The 24,235-nt window shown below is 48.1% G+C and overlaps 1 protein-coding gene across 1 annotated transcript in view; it reads right to left on the reverse strand.

Annotated features, from left to right (window-relative positions):
- Positions 1-24,235, reverse strand: part of LOC117876781 — an 86,225-nt gene that overhangs the window by 35,784 nt on the left and 26,206 nt on the right. Inside the window, exons 6-7 of the mRNA XM_034769165.1 lie at positions 16,764-16,955; positions 3,017-3,099 (exon numbers count right to left, since the gene is read on the reverse strand). Coding sequence (XP_034625056.1) covers positions 3,017-3,099; positions 16,764-16,955 — 275 coding nt within the window. The remainder of the gene's footprint in view (positions 1-3,016; positions 3,100-16,763; positions 16,956-24,235) is intronic.

Here is a 24,235-nt window from a genome sequence, read left to right on the forward strand (position 1 = left end):
CCAAGTAGGCTAACAAATAAAGGAGGCCTGCTAGACCACAATTATTACAACAGGTCCTGTGGGTCTGCTCCATCTACAGGACTTCTTGTCCCTCTTTCAAGTATTGGGCAGCATTTCTGGCAGCTGCCCTTAGAACCCCACTCCGAGAGGAGGGTGATACCAGTCAGCTCTGTGTTCTTGGAGAACCAGGGTGCAGTATCCAGCCTGTCTGACTCATGAAAGACACCCCCCGCCACACCAGTCTCTGCTTGAACCAAAACCAATCAAAGAAAAGGCTTGCAGAGAGCAGTGAAGGGCGTTGGGAGACACACCTAGACCCCTCCTGACAAGGAGGACAAGATTAAGACATCTCTATTAGCATACAGAATGGAGAACAGAGACAACTCCCCTAGCCTCATCTGCATGAAAGATGGGACAGGGAGACTTGTCCATTAGCATACAGAATGGAGAACAGAGAACCACACTGAACTCTGGGACCAGAAAAGCAGGGAAGCACTGCATCATGGGGGATCTCTGCTCCAGATATTGATGAACCTATACCTGCACACACCCAGCTCAGCAGTTATCAGACCAATTCTAGTAATGAATCCTTGATTGATATCCAAAATACTGAAGCAGCCTAATTGCATTGTGAGCTCCCTGGAAGAAAACACCACCCATAGCCAAGAGTGATCAGCACCTATTGTCTAGCCTAAAGAAAACCCTTGAGTCATCAGTTTACCCATAAACAAATCTAGTGTTTTCCCTTGAACCATTGTTATTTCTCTACAAAAACCCCTACCTATGTTCAAGTAAGTGTTCTGATGCATGGACCCAAACTCTGCATCAGTTCCACTGGGACTCCATCTCCTGACTGATCGTGCTGGGGGCTCTGCCTGTCTCCAGCACTCAGGACCCTGAGCTACCACCATCACCTGGGAACCCCGACCAGTTCAAGCCTCATGGAGTGGGTGAGATCCCTCCCTCTCTCTCTCTCTGTTTTCTTTTCTACCTCAGTTACTAACCTTTAATAATGTAACTGTTATGTTTGTTTAGCCCTCCTTGTGTAGTTATCACTATTATTTAATAAATATATTTTATGGTTAAGCTGGTTGCTTCTCTCTCTCTCTCTAAACTTTACTCTTTTGTGTTTTTAGCTTCCCCATTTACTCTGCAGCAACGCTTCTTTTACCTAAGCTAAAGATCCCTGTAGCGCCCAAAAGTACTGTGGGGTTTGCTCATCAAGTGGATTGCTACCAGTTCAATTGTAATGTGAAAGTGGGGATAGGGACGTGCTGAACCTGTGGCATATGAGGGTGGCAGCTTGAAAGTGCTGCTTGACTCAGCCCATTGAGTCCAGGGACATATAAGGGGGTCAGCTTGAGAGTGCTGATTGACCCGGTCCACTCAGACTTGCTCTGTTAGCGCGTGTGTGTATGTGTTAGGGTGACCCAACATCCCGATTTTATCGGGACTGTCCCACTATTTGCTTGTTTGTCCCACGGTCGGGACACTGGACAAACAAGCAATTTTGCCCTCCGCTCCGGCGCACAGGCGGAGCTCTTGCCCCCCTGCTCCGACTCCGCCCGCTCCTTCCCCCATTGGATCCCTCCCCAAATCCCCACCCCCAGCCCCGCCCCCTCACTGCCCCATTGGATCCCGAGCCGGGCTTGGGGAGAAGATGCCCCTGTGCAGCAGCCTGGGCACACAGGCTATGGCCGGCTGGGGCCGGGAGCGCTGCAGTGTAGCGCGGAGGCTGCACCAGCCCTGCAGCCCACGGGGCAGCACAGTGGGTCCGGGGGCAGCGCAGAGCGGGCAGGGCCTGAGTGGGCGGCACGGCCCAGGGGCATGGGCCACCCGCCGGAGACAAACGGCGGAGATGGGCTGCGGGGGCACGACTTGTCCCAGGCGGGGCAGCTGGCAGACAGGGGCGAGGAGCCGGCTGGGGTTCCCTGAACCGATAAACCTCCCCGCTGCTGCCGGGGAGTCCCGCGCCTCTCCCGCTCGGCTGTGCTCCAGCAGCTCACCCCGCCGGGAAGGAGCCGCTGGAGCGCAGCCAAGCGGGAGAGGCACGGGGGTCCCCGCCGGCGGCGGGACGCGCCGCATGTGCCCAGGGCAGGCCTGGGGGGCAGGAGGCTCTGAGGGGAAGGCAGCGTGCGTGGCCGGGGCGCTGTGTGTGATCCGGTGGCGCAGCTGGGGCCTGCTAATGCCCCCGGCCCCTGTGAAACTGCTTTTTTTGTTTTTGCTCTGCTGCCTTTTTTTTTTTTTTTGCTCCACCCCCCCTCACCCCTTCCCCTCCGCATCCCGATATTTCATCCCTAGGGTCACCCTAGTGTGTGTATGTGTGTTCATCTGATTCTGGGGCTGGAGGAACCCAGTCCTAGGGAACCTAGGTCCTGCAGATAGCTCCACTGGGAGGGGACCTCAGAAGGGAGAAGTAGAGCTCCATATGAACACACAAGTGACACAAGCAGTACATTAATAGAATTACAGAAACCCCCCGCCCCAGAAGAGTAACCATAATAAATGAGCATATCCAAAAGTAATGGGCACATCTGGTAACAAGGGACCAGTATGAAGGGGGCTCCATGCAAATACAGGCTGAATGCACTTTTTAATACATTTATTATTAGTTATCAGGGAACACTTATGTCACCCGAACCTCACTTTTGCAATCTCTCCACAGATGGACCCTGATCTATGGAGTGTCCTCCGCAGGATCTGTAGTGGGGAAATATGGTGCCACAAAGGTCAGTACAGGAAGAAGGATATCCACATGTTGATCCTGGGGGGAAAGTTCTCCCAAAGAGATGCCATTAGGACTTCTTACTGGCTGGGGCTTCTGATGACACAGCTACTAGGAAAGAAATTAGGAAAAAGTGCAAAGAAAAAGGCAACCCATAATGGAATAATGGTTAGGGTCTCTTCTTAGCAAAGACTAAAGCAATAATAAGAAAATTAGCTTATCCTAACTTCAGCCATAATAAAAAAAAGTTGTTTACTTCTCCTTGCAGTTGCCATGTGCACTAGTACTTACCTATCATAGAAATCATCCATTTTAGGACTATGGAAATCTTCTACATCAAAGAAATTTTTACTAGTTTTGTCCAGTTTATAAGCCTATTGAGAAGAAAAAAATGTAACTGTTGATAGATCATCATCAATAAATAAAAGTCTAATACAACAATCAGTGATATTTTGGGAGACGTGAGCAAGTTTGTATGGGCTGGGAAGCTAAGAGAATTAGGATTTCAAAAATCATTATTGGTTTTGATGTATTTATTTGGGGGAGTGGATGGCTCAAGGAATCAGTCACAGGAAATTTTGGGCCAGTCTAGGTTGCCAGTCAAGGCTGTTCTTAGGCATACCCAGCATATGCGGCTGCACAGGGCACCTGAAAATTTAGGGCACCACTGGGTCTTAATGTCCACCCTCACGGCTCTTCCTATCCCTGTTTTGACTCTTCCTGGAGGCTCCTACAGATAGCTGCTGGAGCCTGGTGACTCTTACTCCGGAGGGGATCTAGTAACTTAAAAGTGAAAAAGCCTTCCAGCCTGCCAGACCTATTAGCACAACATTGAACTGTTAAAGAGCCATGCAATGGTAATGAAGCCGTTTAATAGGCATTTGCCAACCCCCAGGTATATACTGTCCATTTCTGAATTTACTGACAAAAACAGTTGTGCATTAATGTAATATTTACTCAGAACATGTTAGTCTACAGGACCTTAGTTTAAAATTTGCTTTAAAAATATTTCATTAGTGAGTTGGTGAAGATTAGAAAATCACATCTCTAAAAAATCCTTGCATAGATTTTTAGATGCACAATCATCTTCAGCCTTAAATGCTTGGGATCTCCAGACATATAGTTTTTTAAATAAATCATTCAGAAGACCACCCTTATTTAAAATACACATTTTAATTTTAATTACTATAGTAAAAAAAACTTGCTTCCAAAGTCTTCCTGTCCTTTTTGTCCATCCCTTTCTCCCTTCAGCCCCCACCCCCGTTTCCCCAGCTGAAGAAAGCCCTTAAACGGACAACACCCCTTTCCTTCCAGATAGCTGGACAAAGAGTTTCCCTTTCTTTATTTCTGACTATCCGATGAACTAGTTTTAAGAGAACCCTCCAGCAAAATCAGTACCAAGTAAGATATAAAATCCTTTGTTATGCCTAAAATCTTTGGAAACATATTTTTTAAAGTTGGTGAAATTTCATAAACATGTCTATTGTTATGGCGATCACACAAAGTAAATTAATGTTCCCTTTTTCTAAAAGCAATGAACATTGTTATGAACACACTAAACCTCTGTAACTGATTAATTTAAAATAATGTCTTTGTTTCAGTGAGTTAAATATGAAGTAATCTGGAATGATTACTTCATGAAGGTTTAAGAATACATTTAAAATATAAAATCAGCTTAGAAATACTGATTAAGAAAATGTAAAACAGAGAAGAGCTGCATCATGTATTCCATAATATTTCATGTTGTATTCAGCAAGACAGCTGACTCGCCCTTACTACAAAGTTTTTGCAAATAAATCTCTGACAAACTTCAGGGCATATCAAAAACCCTGTGACTGACATTTTTTATTCCCAAGTTTAGTGCTTTTAATTAGATACCTTCTGCAAGTCCAGTCTTCACCATCTGGCATGCCATGGAAAACATGCTCCATTTTCTTTAGAAAGAAATTGCAGAAGAGTGTTTTTTTTCAAATGTCACTTGCTTCATTTGGGTTCAGGGATTTAGCTGGAAGGGGGTGAGCAGGGTGGGGGGAGGGAGACAGTGGGGAGAGGGCGGGGCCTGGGCAGAGTGGGGTGGGGCGTGGGGTGGAACAGGAGTGGAGTATGGGTGGGGCCACAGGCAGAAGAGGTGGGTTGGGGAGCTAGCCTCCCCAACCGGCAGCTTCACCCACTGCCTATGACAGCAAGTAAGAGCGGGTTGGCTCCCACAACCCAGCGTGCACTGCAATCTCCTTAGGCAGGGGCCGTATTCACAAAGCCAAATGCGCCAGAGCCGCGCATTCAGCGTGAGGGAGAGGATACGGCAGTCTCTGCGGGGAACTGTGAATCTCCACCGCCATGAGGTGGGGTGGGTGGCACATTATCCTTCGCTGCCTCGTCCCTACCCCACCCCCAGGCTGTGAGCCCGGACTGCCATCAGGCATAGGCACACCAGTTTAATAATACTGCGTAGGGCCCCATAAATCCTAAGGACGGCCCAGTGGTACTTTTTGTAATGGCAGGGATTTATCCTGTCAGGCAGCATGCTTTCTCATGATTCTAAAAACTACTTAAAATCACTTATGCATATAGCAAAGGAAGTAGAACAAGGGTCAGGCTAGAGACTCTTGCCTATATGCTCGGGGTATTACTGATCGCCATATTTGGGGTCGGGAAGGAATTTTCCTCCAGGGCAGATTGGCTGAGCCTCTGGAGGTTTTTCGCCTTCCTCCGCAGCATGAGGCAGGGATCACTAGCAGGAGGGTCTCAGCCAATTGAAGTCACTAAAACACAGGTTTGGGGACTTCAACGGTAGAGTCCAGGGAAGGGTCTTGCGGCCTGCAGCATGCAGGGGGTCAGACCAGATGATCATAATGGTCCCTTCTGACCTTAAAGTCTATGAGTCTATGAGTCTATGAAGTCTGTGCGCTAAACTTGGGTACAATTCTCAAAACTGTCTAAGTGACATAGCCCCGGTCTACACTAGAGTTAGGTCGATGCAAGGCAGCTTACATTGACCTTACTCAAAATGTCACTCCCACCTATGTAACTCGTCTGCTACACCAACTTAACTCCACCTCAGTGAGAGATGTAGTGCTTAGGTTGTTGTAGTTAGGTTGACACAATGTCAGTGTAGACACTGTGTTACTTAGGTCAACTTTAGAGGCTTCCAGGAAGTGTCCAGCAATGCCCCACCTTGATCTCTCTGGTCACTGTTTTGAACTCTGCTGTCAAGAGGCCAGATACACAGATACATGCCCTCCCCTTTAAAGACCTACAAATTCTGAAATTCCATTTCCTGTTTGCCCGGTGTGGAGAGCTCACCTAGCAACTGTCAAGCATGCCTAGCAACTGCCCGGCTGACCATGCCAGCTCCATGCTGCAGGAGTGTACCCAGAAGGTGTTGGATCTCCTGGATCTCTGGGGAGAAGAGGCTGTGCAGGCACAGCTTTGATCCAGCTGTAGAAAAGTTGATATCACCAAGCAGATTGCTCAGGGCATGGAGGAGGAAGGATACAAGAGGAACCTATAGCCGTGCCACATGAAAGCCAAGGAGCTGCGGCAGGTGTACCAGAAGGCAAGGGAGGCTAACACTTGCTCTGGTGCAGAACCACAGACACGCCACTTTTACAAAGAGCTGTATGCCATCCTTGGCAGAGATACCTTTCCACCCCGCCCAAAGCCCCATGGATACTTTGGGAGAGCAGGAGTCACAGCCCTCCCCTCCCCCGGGAACAGCGATGAGGAGGAGGGGACTGTAGTGGGGCGGCTCCCTCACTCCAATGGAAAAAGGGTTAGTCAGCCCTGGGAGAAGATTGTGGTTGAAAGCTGCTAAGCTGGGCTGACTGGGGAAGCAGCCATAGCTGGGCCACGCCCCAATCAGGCCACAGCTGGCCTGTATAAAAAGGCTGTGAGCCAGAGGCCCAGAAGAAGTCTCTCTCCAGGCTGGGAGAGAGCAGGGCCTGGCTACCTGCAGAAAGGGTACTGAGAGTGAAGTAGGGCTGGGGAGAACCAGAAGAGCAGGGAAGCTCCAGGCTGGCAACTCCCCAGGCTGCAGGGCCTGGTCCAAGGCCCATAGAGGTACTTGGAGGTAGAGGAAGGCAGCATTTCCGAATCCCCTTGCCTATGATGAGTGGCTTTTACACTGCAGTCTGCCCCAGGGAGCGAGGGCTCGGTGATGACTGGCAGTAGCCCAGACTGATACAAGGTGGGGATTAGAGGGTTTGGGGGGGAGGGGGTTTCCCAGAAAGGGGAGACCCACAGAGACTGGCGGGGGTATTGCCAGGGGGCAGCCTCAGGGTAAAGGGGCACTGGGGTCCGGGAGGGATACGTGGGCCAGTGGCAGTGGGGCACCGGCCTGCAGAGGGCGCTCCGGAGACTGGAAACGCTAATTCCCTGAGACAACCAGCAGGAGGCGCCGCAGCAGTGAGTCACGCACTGTCACAGGGACAGGCAACCAGGGGGATCCAGTGGCACAGCAAGCCAGGACCTGTTTTTGACTCCTGGACAATCCAGCCAGTCCCTCCAATCCAGCCCAGATGAGCCTGATGCAGGGGAAGGAACCTCTGGTAAGTATGCAGTTTGCTTGGAAATTACAGGGACAAGTGTTTATTTACTCTTTTTTACTTATGTTAGAAGATGTAGTGAAATAACCACAAGATGTAGTTGCAATCTGCTTCCCATTCCCCTGTACAGTTAGGCAGAGAAGGCCACGCAGAAGAGTTTGTTTATGTGCACTTGGCTCTCCCATGAATCCTCCTTAGAGATCTCAGGGAAACTTTCCTGCAGGTAGTCTGCCAAAGGTTTCCGGGGAGGGCTGCTTTATTTCTTCCCACGCCACTCAGCAGCAATGCAGCACACAGGCTATCAACACACAGCCCTGGTTGGCAGCTGGACGTCTGCAGGAGCTGTTCCCTTTCAGCCTCTGTTACCCTTAGGAGTGAGAAGTGCTGTAACTAGGCATTTTAGCACGCAGGGCGAGCAAGCATATTTGCATCCCCTACCGTTTTTTTTCCCACTCCATTTTCCCACCCCCATGGTTTTGCACCCTGGGCAGCTGCCCTGCCCACCCCAACCTGGTGGGCAGGGCAGCTGGCCCTGGAGCGAGGTATCAGCTAAAATAACCATTACCTGTGGAAAACGGTGCCAGTTCAATTGCCCTATAAGCATATACTCGTGCCCATGAGCTATCCCCCCCTTATTGTTCAAACTCACTCCACCACACGCCCCCAGCTGTACCTACCATTGCTGGGACTGCCAGCATGCTCTATGAATCCCAACGAGAAGTGAAAATGTACTGCTTGCAAATTGTGTGGGTCAAGGGGCATGAGTTCAGTATACTAAATTTCCATTTACCTTGTGAATAGAAGCTCTGTGCATTGTATCTTTTGCAATCAGAAATGTGGCCTTGAGGGTCTCGCCATCACAATGGCGGAGCAACTCCTCCAGATAAGGAGGAGAAAGAAGAGGATGGCGGATGACCTATTCAAAGATACCTTGCAAGCCTCTGCTGCTTCAAATACCAAGCACAGGGCTTGGAGGATCACCCATGCAGACAGCAGGGGCAGGGATAAAGCAGAGAGGAGAAAGGCACAGAGAAAGGAGAGAGACGTGTAGCAGGAGATACTACCGCATCTCAAGCAGCAAACAGATATGTTGCAGACTCTTGATGGCCTTCAGCTTCAACAGACCCATGCTCACCTCCCTCTGAAGCCCATTCCATGTGGTGTGTATAGCCACTACATTACCCCTACCATTCCTCCCCGGGGGAGAGTACAGGCAATCACAACTGTACATACACTGACCTATGAAAGACGCAGTTGGTGTATGTGTATGGGAAATGGAAATGACTGTTCTTTCCCCTGTATTTATAAAGTTCCATTCAGTTATAAATGTGTCTGTTTGCATAGGTTTGGAATAAAAGTCTATTTATGGAAACTTAATTCATTTTATTAGCTCACAATATATGCTAGCTGGGGCTGACATCATTCACAGATAATAGCAATAGGTGCATTTGCAATATTATAATGCCAGGCACAGCACACTACAGCAACACATATTACCATGACTCACTATTAAAATGATCTTTCAAAGCCTCCATGAGCCGAACAGCTTCACATTGAGCTCTTCCTATAACCCTGGTATCCAGCTGCTCAAAATCAGCAGACAGCCATTCCACCTCTTCCCTGGCAGAAATTTTTCTCCCATTGCTTCACAGATATTATGAAGGACACAGCAGGCAGCTATAACCATTGGGAAAAATTTTTCACTGAGGTTCAATTTCATGAGTAGACAGTGCCAGCGGCCACTCAAAGTAAAATTAAGTCTCACTCATGATCTCGCAAGAGAACTCAAATGTCAGGGGTTTGGGTTTTTTTCAGCCATGACACAAATGTGTTTCCAGTCAAACAGGAGTTACCTCACTCTAAACAAAGGAAAAAACAGTTACTCACCTTCTTGTAACTGTTGTTCTATGAGATGTGTTGCTCATGTGCATTCCAATTAGGTGTGTGTGCACCACTTGCACAGTCCTCAGAAGGTTTTTCCCCTAGTAACACCTGTCAGGTCGGCTGTGGAGCCCCCTGGAGTGGCACCTTCATGGCGGTGAATATAGGTCCCTGTCGACCCACTGCCTCCTCAGTTTCTTCTTGCCAGTTACTCCGACAAAGGGGAAGGCGGGTGGATTTGGAATGGACATGAGCAACACATCTCAAAGAACAGTTACGAGAAGGTGAGTACATTTTTTTTTTTTTTTTCTTTGAGTGCTTGCTCATCTCGATTCCAATTAGGTGACTCCCAAACCCTACCCAGGAGGTGGGGTCGGAGTGCATGGAATCGCTGACCTGAGCACCACTCTGCCGAATGCTGCATCATCTCTGGCGTGCTGGGTAATTGCGTAATGAGAGTTGAAAGTGTGAACTGAGGACTACATCGCCACCCTGCAGACCTCCTGTATCGGGACCTGGGCCAGGAACGCCACTGAGGAGGCCTGCGCTCTTGTGGAATGTACCGTTCGTGCAGGGGCCGGTACTTTGGCTAAATCATAGCATACCCGGATACAGGACGAGATCCACAATGAGATCCTCTGCAACAAGACCAGGAGTTCTTTCATCCAGTCTGCGACTGCCACGAACAGCTGGTTAGACTTACGCAATGGCTTTGTGCGTTCAATGTAAAAGGCCAGTGCTCGAACATTCAGGGAGTTTAGCCTTTGTTCTTGGCTATCCGCGTGAGACTTAATGTAAAAGATTGGCAGAAAAATGTCCTGGTTGGAGTGGAATTGGAATACAATCTTTGGGAGAAAAGCCGGGTGAGGCCTAAGCTGCATCTTGTCCTTATAGAAAACGGTGTAAGGAGCAGCGGCGGCTCCAGGCACCAGCGCTCCAAGCGCGTGCCTGGGGCGGCAAGCCGCGGGGGGCGCCCTGCCGGTCCCTGCGAGGGCGGCAGTCAGGTAGCCTTCAGTGGCTTGCCTGCGGGAGGTCCGCCGGTCCCACGGATTCGGCGGCAATTCGGTGGCAGGTACGCTGAAGCCACAGGACCAGCAGACCTCCCACAGGCATGCCACCAAAGGCAGCCTGCCTCCCGTGCTTGGGGCGGCAAAAAAGCTAGAGCCCCCTTTGGTAAGGAGGGTCGGAGGTGAGGGCTTTAAGCTCCGATACCCACATTGCTGAGGTAACGGCGACTAGGAAGGCCACCTTCCATGACAGGTAGAGCAGCGAACAAGTTGCCAGAGGATCAAACGGGGGCCCCATTAGTCTGGAAAGGACCAGGATGAGGTCCCACTTCGGGATTGGTTGTCTGATCTAGCCTGTCTAGACCCTTCAGGAAACAGCTAACCATTGGGTTGGCCAAGACAGAACGCCCAGCCGCTTCCGGGTGGAAGGCACAGATGGCTGCCAGGTGTACCTTGATGGATGATGCCACTAGGCCCTCCTTTTTTTAAGTGCAGTAGGTAGTCTAGGATAAGCGGTATGGACGCCTGCACTGGAGGAGAGTGACCCCAAGAGCACCAGATTGCAAACCTTTTCCACTTGGCCAGGTAGGTAGCCCTAATGGAAGGTTTCCTGCTACCAAGTAAGACCTCCCTAAGACTCAGAGCATATGAGCTCCATAGGGTTTAGCCATGAAGCTTCCAAGCTGTGAGGTGAAGAGACTCGAGATCAGGATGGTGAAGGTGACCATGGTCTTGGGTGATCAGGTCCGGGACCAAGGGCAATGCGATTGGGGCATCCATCGATAGCTCCAGGAGCATGGTGTACCAGTGCTGGCAAGGCCATGCCAATGCTACCAGTATGACCACCACCTTGTCCCTGGGGATCTTGAGCAGAAGCTTGTGGATGAGTGGAAATGATGGGAACGCATACCACAGATGGTCTGTCTAGGGAAGGAGAAACACATCTAAAAGGGAGCCCGGACCGTGATTAGGAAGGAGCGGAATTGAGGGCACTTTCTGTTGCTCCTTGTGGCAAACAGGTCAATTGGGTGAACACCCCAGCTCCGGAAAATGCTGTGTGTCACATCTGAGCGGATGGACCATTCGTGATTGTGGAAGGATCTGCTGAGGCAGTCTGCCAGCTCATTCTGAGACCCTAGGAGGTAAGATGCTTCCAGGTGAATAGAGTAGGCTATGCAGAAGCCCCACAGCTTGAAGGCTTCCTGACATAGGGGAGAGGAATGAGCCCCATCCTGCTTATTTATGTAAAACACTGCAGTTGTGTTGTCCATCATGACCCCCATGCAATTGGGCTTGGAAGGTTTGGCATGCTTGTTGGCCCTCAACTCCTTGACTTTGATGTGGAGTGAGAGCTTGTCCTGCGACCAGAGACATTTCATCTGTAGTTCTCCCTGGTGAGAGCCCCATCCCAGCGCTGATGCATCCATTACCAGAGATGGAGAGGGCTGGGGCTTGTTGAAGAGGACTCTCTGAGCCACCAGTGTAGAGGCTCGATAACCTGCACCGGAAGGGTGACCACTGTGTCCAGGCTGTCGCACCCCAGATGGTAGGCCGACACCAGCCAAGCTTGGAGAAACCTGAGCCTCAGCCTTGTGTGCTGTACCACATATCTTCATGTGGCCGAGGAGCCTCAAGCAGCCCCTTGCCTTGGTAGTAGGGTACCATCTGAGGCTTTGTATGATGTCCGTCATTGCCCAGAAACAAGCTTCCAGCAGGGATGCCCTGGCCTGGCTTGAGTCCAACACGGCTCCTATAAACTCTACCCTCTGTGTCGGGGATAGAGTTAATTTGTACTTGTTGAGTAGGAGACCCAACCTGTTGAAATTGGACCTCATGAAGCTGACTTGTGCCTCCGCTTGGTCCCTGGAACGCCCCCTGCACAGCCAGTCGTCAAGGTACGGGTATGCCTGCACCTGCCTCCGGTGGAAGGCGGCCACAACAGACATGCGCTTGGTGAACACTAGTGGTGCCATAGATAGGCCGAAGAGGAGGACCATAAATTGGTAATGGTTGTGGTTGACCATGAACCTGAGGAAACATCTGTGGGCAGGATGTATCGAGATGTGGAAGTACACATCCTTGAGGTTGAGGGCGGCGTACCAGTCTCCTGCATCCAGAGAGGGGATAATAGTATTTAGGGAAACCATGCAGAACTTCAGCTTTTTCATGAAGCTGTTGAGGCCTCGCAGGTCGAGGATGGCAGGCACCTATATTAAGTGCCATGAAGGCGCCACTCCAGGGGACTCCACAGCCAACCCGACGGGTGCTGCTAGGGGAAAAACCTTCCCACGACTGTGCAGACAGCACACGCACACCTGATAGGGTGACCAGATAAGCAGTCCAAAATATCAGGACGGGGAGGGGAGGGGGGAAAAAAGGGGGGGGACAGAACAAAAAAAAAGGGGGGGGGGCGGAGCAAAAAAAAAAGGCATTTAAAAGGGGCCGGGGGCATTAGCAGGCCCCGGCCCCGCGCGCTGCCCTCCCCGCGGAGCCTCCCGCCCCCCGGCCCGCCACAGGCATATGCGGCATGCGGTGGATCCGGGCGGGGGCAGCGCGGAGCGGGCAGGAGCCAGGTGGGCGGCAGGGGCCGAATCCCCGCTGCTGCCAGGGAGCCCCGCGCCTCTCCCGCCCGCTCACAGCTGCGGCTCCTTCCCGGCGGGACGCGCCTCCCGCCGCCCCGGCCACATGCGGCGTTCCTGCCAGGAAGGAGCAGCTGGACGTGTGCCGCATGTGGCCGGGGCAGGCCGGGGGGCGTGTCCCGCCGGGAAGGAGCCACAGCCGCGAGCGGGAGGGAGAGGCGCAGGGCTCCCTGGCGGCAGCAGCAGGGATTCGGCCCACGCCGCCCAACCGGCCCCTCCCCGCTCCACGCTGCCCCCGCCCGTACCCACCACGCTACCCCGCGGGCTGCAGGGCTGGAGCAGCCTCCAGGCTGCGCTCCCGGCCCCGGGTGCAGCGGCCCGGGCAGGAGCCCTCTGTCGCGGTGTGGGGGCTCAAAGCTGAGCCCCCCGTCTCCCTCCCTTGCCAGCCCCCCTTTGCCCGCCGGGTGCCAGAGCTGACTCACCAGCTCCAGGATCCAGGCACCGCCGCCACCCCCTCCCTCCCAGGCTTGCGCCGCCATGCTGCAAGCCTGGGAGGGAGGAGGAATGCTGCGTGATTGGGGAAGAGGCGGGGCCAGGGCGGGGATTTGGGGAGGGAGCCAATGGGGGACGGGGGGCGGAGCCGGGGCAGGGGGGGGGCGGAGCCGGGGCAGAGCACAACATTTCTTTTTTGTCCAGTGTCCCGACCAAACATCGGTCGGGACGCAGGACAAAGAAGCAAAAATCGGGACAGTCCTGATAAAATCAGGATGTCTGGTCACCCTAACACCTGATTGGAATGGACATGAGCAAGCACTGGAAGAAGAATGTGGTTTCTTCTTCCAAAGTACTTTGAAAGACAATGAGAATTAATTTACATATCAGATAAACAAAGCTATCAAGCTAACATGAGACAGTGTTGCTACACCCTAGCAGGGAAGAGAAACTTCATCTGAGACAGAAGGAGGGAAGGCCAACCCTCAATTAAGCCATGGAATCAAATGGAAAAAAAAATCCTGACATTTGAGAGTTATAAAAGTGAGGCTTAAGGCTGCAGAGGGGCTGCAGAAAGGTGAGTGCTGACTGAGTATGTAGGCTTTATTGATGGCTGGTTCCGAGCAGATGAGGTGAGTACTGGTAGGGTGAACTGAGTGCAGTGGAGGTCAGTGGGGTAGGCCGGCTGAACTGACGGGGTGGTGATGACAGGGACTGGGGGACTGAACTGGGGGGGTCGAATTGAGTGGGGTTGGGTGGAAAGAGAATTAATGGGGGACTGGGAGACAGGATTAATTGCTGGATGGGAGATATGGGGGGGAAAGGAGAACTCCTGCAGCAGGAGCCAAAAATCACCTTATCCAGTACATGTGGGAGAGTGGGCAATACTGTCACATGCACTTGCCCTGGGGATGGACAGGGGGAGTTCAAAAATCAAGAGACTGACCTAAAAAACACAATATCATGATTTTGGGGCCAATCACATGATTTTGGGGGGGGTCTGACTCATGATTTTTGATCTCTTGAAGTAGGCAATATTGTAGGAGCAACACAGTTATAACAACACTGCATATAAGTGTCTTAGGCACTTCTGAAAATGTTATCCTGTGATTTGTATACAGACCCAACTTTAATTTCTAACCTAAAACAAACAGATTTACACACTGCGTCATCCAAAGAATTTACACCTAGTACAAATTATATTGAAAGAAAACTATGGTTCTGCCCTAAGAACACTAAAGAAATGGGGGTGGGGGGAAATCAGCAGAGGATTAATCCTCAACTATCAAATCAAATAAGAGCACTTCTCTTAATGTGGTATGCTGTGATGGAACTGACATGTTTGATACTTAACAGATCATTTCCTTTACTTTGTGGGCTTGAGCACATATCTTTAACATTCCTTTAATGCTATTTTGCTAAATGAGTTACATTGCACGTATCATGCTCAGTAAATGTAAGTCTACATATAAAAATGTTACCTATATTCAATGCAATGCATTTTTAAAATATATTACAATTTCTATGCTTTCCTCCCCCCTCCATTTATAAATAGTCCAGTATTCATCTCCTGGTCTCCTCTTTGATATCTCCTTTCCATTGTTCAACTGTTTTCTGAATTCAAATTTGAATATCACTTCTATGCAGATAACATTCAACTGCAGATCCCTTTTACTGCTTTGGCTGTTTACTATCAGCCTGTATTAACCTCATCATTTCTTTGTTCCATTATAATTTACTTCTATTCAACATTTCAAATATTTATACTCCACAAATTCTCTATAAGAACAGTCTCTGTCATTTTGCTCCTCTTCAAAAATCAAATAGCACATTCAGTACTATTGCCAGGAACTAAGACTCACCCCCAGTTCTTAGGAACTTAGATTCATCCTCAGTCCTCTTATCGTCCACCTTTCCTAACTCTGTAAGTATTCCTCCCATCTCCTCTGAAACGACTTCCGCAACAGAAAATATTTTGACCACTCCTTGGAAAAAAACTCATATTCAAGTTTTCATCTCCCTTTGCCTAGTATCATTTCATCTTTTATGTTCTCTCTAAACCCCAACTTTCCAGAGTTTAATCAGTTCAAAAGGCAGTGACTCATCACACCAATGCATCCTGACAAATGATCATTGATTTCCTATCCGCTTCAGAATTTAAGAAAGAAAAAAAATCTCCTTTGAAGAGCTACATTCACCACAGGATCAACAATGGCTTCCTTCTTCTTTTTGAGATGGTCGTGGCAGTGAAAAAACCTATAACCTCTTGTCAGCCAAGGACACCTGTCATGGTGTCTGTACACCCCATCCTGGTTCAGCAGCCAAAAGGTAACAAAGCACCTGCCTGCTCAGCCAGAGCTGACTAACAGTCCCACAGCAGCTGTAAGGGCAAAAGGGCTGCAAAGTAAGAGGGGTGGCTGCTAGAGAGGCAGTGGGACTGCAGAGACAATCTCTCCAGTAGACTGTTAAAAACTGTCTGAGAAGCCAACACTCCAAAGAAGGCAATGCAGAGCAAGAGCCTGAGGAAGCCTACAGAAGAGGAGAGGTAGGAAGCAGTTCAGGTAGCAGCAAGGGACTGAGAAGGACTGGTTCCGGCTATTCCAAACAAGGACCCTGAGCCGGAACCCTGAGCCTGGGTTCCTCTACCTATTCCAGCCAGTAACTTTTGGAGACAGCCCTAAAGTTAAAGCCAGGAGACCTAGGGCTGATTAACCCCTTCTAGAGCCATGGAATTTCTAACTCCCTATCATTCTGAAGGGGACAGACTACTGAGAACCCAGCCAGAAGGGGTTGAGTCATAACAAGGACTTGACAAACATGGAATTGGGTGTGGTGGCATAAGGGGGATGGAGCCAGGTTGGTGTAGCTCCCCATTTTGCCACAAGGGACCACTAACAGACAAAGACCCCATATTACAACACCATAGTAAGTAAAGTGCAGTTCAAAAAGTGGATGATGCTGCCCAGAAAAGTGGTGGGGCCAGGAATGAGAATTCAATATATCCCACTCAGCAGTGATTATATATTTCCTTTTTATATAACTGTTCTGTTCTATGTCGGTTCTTATACCATGGCTCACAGTTGCAGTGTCTTCTACTAATGCATTAAGTGAAATAATTAATATCTGTCACACGTTGGTTGTTCTCTCATCTTCTCCCTGGGGAAAGAATATGTGTGGGTAGTGGAGCATTTCATTTTTGGTAGGGTTTGTTTGTTTTTTAGAACCAAGTAGTAGTAGCTTCTGCAGAGAAGAGGCAGAATCAGGACTGAAAGGTGGGAAGGGCGATTCTCTATCTTAAGCAGTCAACAATATGAAAAAGTCCTTGATATCAGACAGAGGTCAGATCAAGTGCAAAATCTGTAACCAAAACTACGTGGGACCAAATTCAGCCTCAGAATTAGCATTGACAGCAATAAAAGCTACATCTGCTTACACCACGGCTGATTTCGGTCCCATGTCTGAGCCACATTCTGTTTTTAAAAAAAAAAAAAAAAAAACAGTAGGAGACAGATAAGTTAAACCAGATGTTATTTACCTTTTCATGATCTTTATTCTTCAATAAAGACTGTGTACCCTCTGTTGCCATAAGAGAATTTTTAATAATTCCCTTTATGATCAAAGTGGAAATATGAGACGGCTTTAGCTTCTGGCTACAGTTTAAATCAAAAAGCGCTCTCTTCTTTTCTTTCACTGTGTTCCAAACAAGAGCTCGAACACAATATACATCCTGGAAAATAGAAAGAGTAACAGTGAGTTCAGTTTGCTATATCCTGGAAGACCACTCAGGACTAAATTATGGCTGCACTAAAAAAGAGAATGGGAACAAGGGGCCTCTCCTTCCAATTTCTCTGTAGTTAAGGGGTCTGAGGTAGCACAGCTAGTTAGTTATTGCCAGCAGATGGTATATGTCTGGGCAGAATAGGGAGGTATGATGCAATACTAACACCATAGTAAAAGTAGTTGCACAATGCACTCCTCACAGCACCTCTGGATACATTATGCCTTACAAAGTTACTCTTGCTCAGGTGTTGCACCTACTCCTCTCACTCTCTGTATGGCTATGCCTTTATGAGGCATAATTTTGCTTGCAGCCGACCACTGCATAAAAGTTGTACTAGAGCCTTAGAGTTCTTATGAACACTTCTGTATGTCACCATTGTTTGAATTTTACTACACAGTGTGCACTAATCCTTCACTAAAGATAAAAGTTTTTAAAAAACTGTGGGAAACCATCTCATTAACAGCAAGGTATAGTGGAAGTATGAACAGCTGATCTCTGGCTGAAACACAGACCAGATCTGTTCTCTAAGGCAATCAGAATGAAGCGGGTAATTGATGATGACACAGCAAGCAACGGTCACTGCAGCAACATCCATCAAATACATTAATTACCTACCAAAAGAATGTAAATAACAGAAATAAACTGTAACAAAATATATTCCCAAGACCAATGTCTCTTGTTTTAAAAATAAAACTTCCGGCTTTGCTGTGATAGTTATAAAGAAGCAACAGACCATACAGAAAAGTGCCATCTGATAACAGTAAAGCAAGGTGAAAAATTATAAATACTGCTATTGATTGGCTAAGAATTATGCACACAGCTAATCTGTGCTAAAACACAAAGTTTTTGTTACCCCATTTCTCCCCTTTTGTGTTCCCTGGACTTATTTGTTCCATCCCCATGTTGTTATATGTGTCTTTCAGACTGCAAGCTCTTTGGGGCAGGGACTGTCATTAGCTATTTGTTTGTACAGAGCCTAGCACAAAGGGGCCCTATTTGGTTAAGGCCTGTGTATCCTAAGAGCCCCTCAATGCTCACTGGCAGAGTGCCATCACACTGCTGTCATAATATGTACCTAAAGGTGTCGTGGAAGGAATCGTATGTAAACTGATGATGCACTGGTCCTGAAAATTATTGTGGGATGTTTCTATGGGTTATGTGTGTGCTGGAAATATGTTCTTAAAGTGTGTTTGGGAGGCAGTGACTGCACCAAGCCTGGACAAAGAAATGTGGACTTGCCTGTATGACTGGCTTGATTACAGGCACAGGACAATGAAAGTAAATTTACATATCAAGTAAACAAAGCAATCAAGCTAACAAGCAGAGGAGGCAACTTAGTGAGCACACCAGGGCACCTTCCTGGCTCTTGAGGCAGAAACAGGCTTTGGGTAATGTAAGGGGAGCAAAAAAACCCATTTCAGTTATCCATCACTTAGAGAACATAAGGTACAGCACCCTCTGAGCCTGAGAAAGTTGGATCCCCTAGACTGGAGAGCTAGAGATGCTGGTAACTTGATGTGAATAAGAAAAACTGCTTAGGCAAAGATTGTAACTTGCTAAAATTAAGTTTTAGTAACTAGAAAGCGTGTTTTTTATTTTGTTTTATTTGTAACCATGCCTGTCTTTTTCTTTTGTTTAGTATCACTTAAACTTCTGTTATGTAATAATAAACTTTGTGACGTTATTGACATGAACTGTGACCATATAGATCATTGTTGCAACCAAGGTCCTATGGTTGCACCAGGTCTTGTACAGAGGAAGTCAAGTGGGGTATCTATGAAAAGATTGTAGTTTGCTGGTTATGATTGTGCTGGCTGTATGTGTGTATCATATTTGTATTTGAAGTTACGAATATTGGCTATGTAATTGTATCTCAATGTGTTTGATTCTAAGTAGCCTCAGTGAAGCATGTGGTCAGCTTCTTGAGAAAGAACTATTCTCAGTAAGTGCCCAATCAAGAAACACTTAACTGACCATGGACTCTGGGAGACGCCAATTCACATCTGAGCTTTCCTGGGAACATTAAAACTAACATGTAAACAATGGCATCAGCCTGCAAAAAGCTGAATCATTCATGGACATGTGACTTGCTCAGGTGACTACAAACTCCATCTTGTTCCTGTGACATTGCACAGAAGAACAAAGGGGTTTCCGCCCACAAGAGAGAGAACATAAAAGGCCCCAGAAGCCTCTCCATTTTGTCTTCAGCTGGTTCTAGAGATGGCCTCTCCACCCCCAAGAGATGCCTGAAAGAAACTGGAACAAAGGACAGTAACTACGAGGGTGCGAGTGATTGCTGGACCCAGACTAGGAAGGAGTCCAGTATGTGAAAGAAGCTTTTGGGAGCATCTCTGAGGGTGAGATACTCTGAAACCTGTCATCTGTAATCAGTTCCTTAATGTATTAGGCTTAGACTTGTGTGTTTTGTTTTATTTTGCTTGGTAACTTACTTAGAGCTGGTCTTCACTACCTGCCCGGATTGGTGGGTAGAAATCAATCTCTCGGGGATCGATATATCGCATCTCGTTGAGACGCGATAATCGATCCCCGAATCGACGCGCGTACTCCACCAGCCCAGGTAGAAGTAAGCGCCGTCAACGGGGGAGCCGCAGTGGGTCGATTTGCCGCCGTCCTCACTGCGGGGTAAGTCGGATCAGATATGTTGAATTCAGCTACGCTATTCCCGTAGCTGAATTTGCGTATCAGAAATCGATCCCCCCCGTAGTGTAGACATAGCCTTAGTTCTGTCTGTTATTACTTGGAACCACTTAATAAAATCACTTTTGTTTCTTATTGAACCCAGAGTAAGTAATTAGTACCTGGGGGAGCAAACAGCTGTGCACATCTCTCTATCAGTGTTATAGAGGGCAGACAATTTATGAGTTTACCCTGTGTAAGCTTTATACAGAGTAAACCGAATTTATTTGGGGTTTGGATCCCATTGGGAGTTGGTCTGGGTGCTAGAGACAAGAGCACTTCTTAAGCTCTTTTCAGTTCATTCTGCAGCTTTGGAGTGTATGGTTCAGGTCTTGGGTCTTTGTTGAAGCAGACTGGCGTGTCTGGCTCAAACTGGCAGAGAAACAGGCTCAGAGGTAGGCTCAGCACATCAGGTGGCAGTCCCAAATGGGTCTCTGTGACCGAACCTGTCAAATTTATTCTTTTTTTATTACAAAACCATGTCAGTGCTGTATATTAAAGTGTAGTGTGAGTCTTCAATTAACCTAACAGGCTGTTTTTTATTTAATTTCCATGATGGAATGATGTCCCTTGCAACTGTCATGGACCACACTTTCTTTGTGATATAAACTGATAAATGATTAATAAATTGCTCAAATGTGTGTATTTTAAAATAACAATTAGAGAATAGTAATATCTTGCTTTGGTTTCACACTAATCTTTTTACTTCACACCTAAAGGTTTGTCTCATCATAATTTCCTGCTTTATATTCATAGTTTAAGGTGGGTGTCAGGATACTGGTCACATTTAAATAAGGGACTTTTTCCATTCTATTTTTTGAACAGAGTTGCAAACTGTTTGCTTTGCAAATACTTCCAGAAGGGAAATACCTGTCATTCTGAGTACTTTCTAAAACCTTTTCTGCCATAAGTGCTCTGTCTCTTTAGAGCAAACTTAATAATTTCTGTGAATGTCCAGTGAGAGGGAGACGTTGCTGGGGAATTCAGGAACTGAGGTTTCACTGATTGTTACCTGCAAGGTTTAGATTGGCACAGTCTAAAAGAAGCAGATAGACTGGTGTATCAGAGAGCTGACAAAGCTTAACAGCAGCTAAACTCTCATTTGCTGAGGCATTGGGGTAGCAGAGAGGCTTACAGTTCTGGGTATCCTGAACAGAATGTCTCAGCCTATAGGTGCTACCATAAGATAAATGTTAAATAACAAATATTAATAATACTCCTTAAACATTCTGTACTATTTAAATGGCCTTGATTCTGTGAGAGCAGTATGTGGAAGAGCTGCAGATTGGGCCCATTGTTGCTTACGTAAAAGTGACATTGCTCCATCTCAGCTTTAAAATATTGACCTATATAGAGACATTTTCCAAAATACCACTCAATTTGTCACTTAAAATATTCCCAAAATTTTAGAATCATAGAATATCAGAGTTGGAAGGGACCTCAAGAGGTCATCTAGTCCAACCCCCTGCTCAAAGCAGGACCAATTCCCAGCTAAATCATCCCAGCCAGGGCTTTGTCAAGCCGGGCCTTAAAAACCTCCAAGGAAGGAGACTCCACCACCTCCCTAGGTAACGCATACCAGTGTTTCACTACCCTCCTAGTGAAATAGTTTTTCCTGATATCCAACCTGGACCTCCCCCACTGCAACTTGAGACCATTGCTCCTTGTTCTGTCATCTGCCACCACTGAGAACAGCCGAGCTCCATGCTCTTTGGAACCCCCCTTCAGGTAGTTGAAGGCTGCTATCAAATCCCCCCTCATTCTTCTCTTCTGGAGACTAAACAATCCCAGTTCCCTCAGCCTCTCCTCATAAGTCATGTGCTCCAGACCCCTAATCATTTTTGTTGCCCTCCGCTGGACTCTTTCCAATTTTTCCACATCCTTCTTGTAGTGTGGGGCCCAAAACTGGACACAGTATTCCAGAGGAGGCCTCACCAATGTCGAATAAAGGGGAACGATCACATTCCTTGATCTGCTGGCAATGCCCCTACTTATACAGCCCAAAATGCCGTTAGCCTTCTTGGCAACAAGAGCACACTGTTGACTCATATCCAGCTTCTCGTCCACTCTGACCCCTAGGTCCTTTTCTGCAGAACTGCTACCTAGCCATTCAGTCCCTAGTCTGTAGCAGTGCATGGGATTCTTCCGTCCTAAGTGCAGGACTCTGCACTTGTCCTTGTTGAACCTCATCAGGTTTTTTTCCTCTAATTTGTCTAGGTCCCTCTGTATCCGATCCCTACCCTCTAGTGTATCTACCACGCCTCCTAGTTTAGTGTCATCTGCAAACTTGCTGAGAGTGCACTCCACACCATCCTCCAGATCATTAATAAAGATATTAAACAAAACCGGCCCCAGGACCGACCCTTGGGCCACTCCGCTTGAAACTGGCTGCCAACTAGACACGGAGCCATTGATCACTACCCGTTGAGCCCGACGATCTAGCCAGCTTTCTATCCACCTTACAGTCCATTCATCCAGCCCATACTTCTTTAACTTGGCGGCAAGAATACTGTGGGAGACCGTATCAAAAGCTTTGCTAAAGTCAAGGAATAACACATCCACTGCTTTCCCCTCATCCACGGAGCCAGTTATCTCATCATAGAAGGCAATTAGGTTAGTCAGGCACGACTTCCCCTTCGTGAATCCATGCTGACTGTTCCTGATCACTTTCACTTTCCTCTCCTCTAAATGTTTCATAATTGATTCCTTGAGGACCTGCTCCATGATTTTTCCAGGGACTGAGGTGAGGCTGACTGGCCTGTAGTTCCCCGGATCCTCCTCCTTCCCTTTTTTAAAGATGGGCACTACATTAGCCTTTTTCCAGTCATCTGGGACCTCCCCCGATCGCCATGAGTTTTCAAAAATAATGGCTAATGGCTCTGCAATCTCACCCGCCAACTCCTTTAGCACCCTCGGATGCAGCGCATCCGGCCCCATGGACTTGTGCATGTCCAGTTTTTCTAAATAGTCCCGAACCACTTCCTTCTCCACAGAGGGTTGGTCACCTTCTCCCCATGCTGTACTGCCCAGTGCAGCAATCTGGGAGTGACCTTGTGCGTGAAGACAGAGGCAAAAAAATCATTGAGTACATTAGCTTTTTCCACATCCTCTGTCACTAGGTTGCCTCGCTCATTCAGTAAGGGGCCCACACTTTCATTGATTTTCTTCTTGTTGCTAACATACCTGAAGAAACCCTTCTTGTTACTCTTAACATCTCTTGCTAACTGCAACTCCAAGTGTGATTTGGCCTTCCTGATTTCACTCCTGCACTCCTGAGCAATATTTTTATACTCCTCCCTGGTCATTTGTCCAATCTTCCACTTCTTGTAAGCTTCTTTTTTGCGTTTAAGATCAGCAAGGATTTCACTCTTTAGCCAAGCTGGTCACCTGCCATATTTACTATTCTTTCTACACATCGGGATGGTTTGTTCCTGCAACCTCAATAAGGATTCTTTAAAATACAGCCAGCTCTCCCGGACCCCTTTGCCCTTCATGTTATTCTCCCAGGGGATTCTGCCCATCGGTTCCCTGAGGGAGTCAAAGTCTGCTTTTCTGAAGTCCAGGGTCCGTATTCTGCTGCTCTCCTTTCTTCCTTGTGTCAGGATCCTGAACTCGACCATCTCATGGTCACTGCCTCCCAGGTTCCCATCCACTTTTGCTTCCCCTACTAGTTCTTCCCTGTTTGAGAGTAGCAGGTCAAGAAAAGCTTTGCCCCTAGTTGGTTCCTCCAGCACTTGCATCAGGAAATTGTCCCCTATGCTTCCCAAAAATTTCCTGGATTGCCTGTGCACCGCTGTATTGCTCTCCCAGCAGATATCAGGGTGATTAAAGACTCCCATGAGAACCAGGGCCTGCGATCTAGCAACTTCTGCTAGTTGCCAGAAGAAAGCCTCGTCCACCTCATCCCCCTGGTCTGGTGGTCTATAGCAGACTCCAACCACGACATCACCCTTGTTGCTCACACTTCTCAACTTTATCCAGAGACTCTCAGGTTTTTCTGCAGTTTCATACCAGAGCTCTGAGCAGTCATACTCCTCTCTTACATACAACGCACCTCCCCCACCTTTTCTGCCCTGCCTGTCCTTCCTGAACAGTTTATATCCATCCATGACAGTACTCCAGTCATGTGAGTTATCCCACCAAGTCTCTGTTATTCCAATCACATCATAGTTCCCTGACTGTGCCAGGACTTCCAGTTCTCCCTGCTTGTTTCTCAGGCTTCTTGCATTTGTGTATAGGCACTTAAGATAACTCATCGATCGTCCCTCTTTCTCAGCATGAGACAGGAGTCCTCCCCTCTTGCGCTCTCCTGCTTGTGCTTCCTCCCAGGATCCCATTTCCCCACTTACCTCAGGGCTTTGGTCTCCTTCCCCCGGTGAACCTAGTTTAAAGCCCTCCTCACTAGGTTAGCCAGCCTGCTGGCGAAGATGCTCTTCCCTCTCTTCGTTAGGTGGAGCCCGTCTCTGCCTAGCACTCCTTCTTCTTGGAACACCATCCCATGGTCGAAGAATCCAAAGTCTTCTCTCCAA

Source organism: Trachemys scripta, chromosome 1 (genome assembly GCF_013100865.1).
Source record: "Trachemys scripta elegans isolate TJP31775 chromosome 1, CAS_Tse_1.0, whole genome shotgun sequence".
NCBI classification, from domain to species: domain Eukaryota; kingdom Metazoa; phylum Chordata; order Testudines; family Emydidae; genus Trachemys; species Trachemys scripta.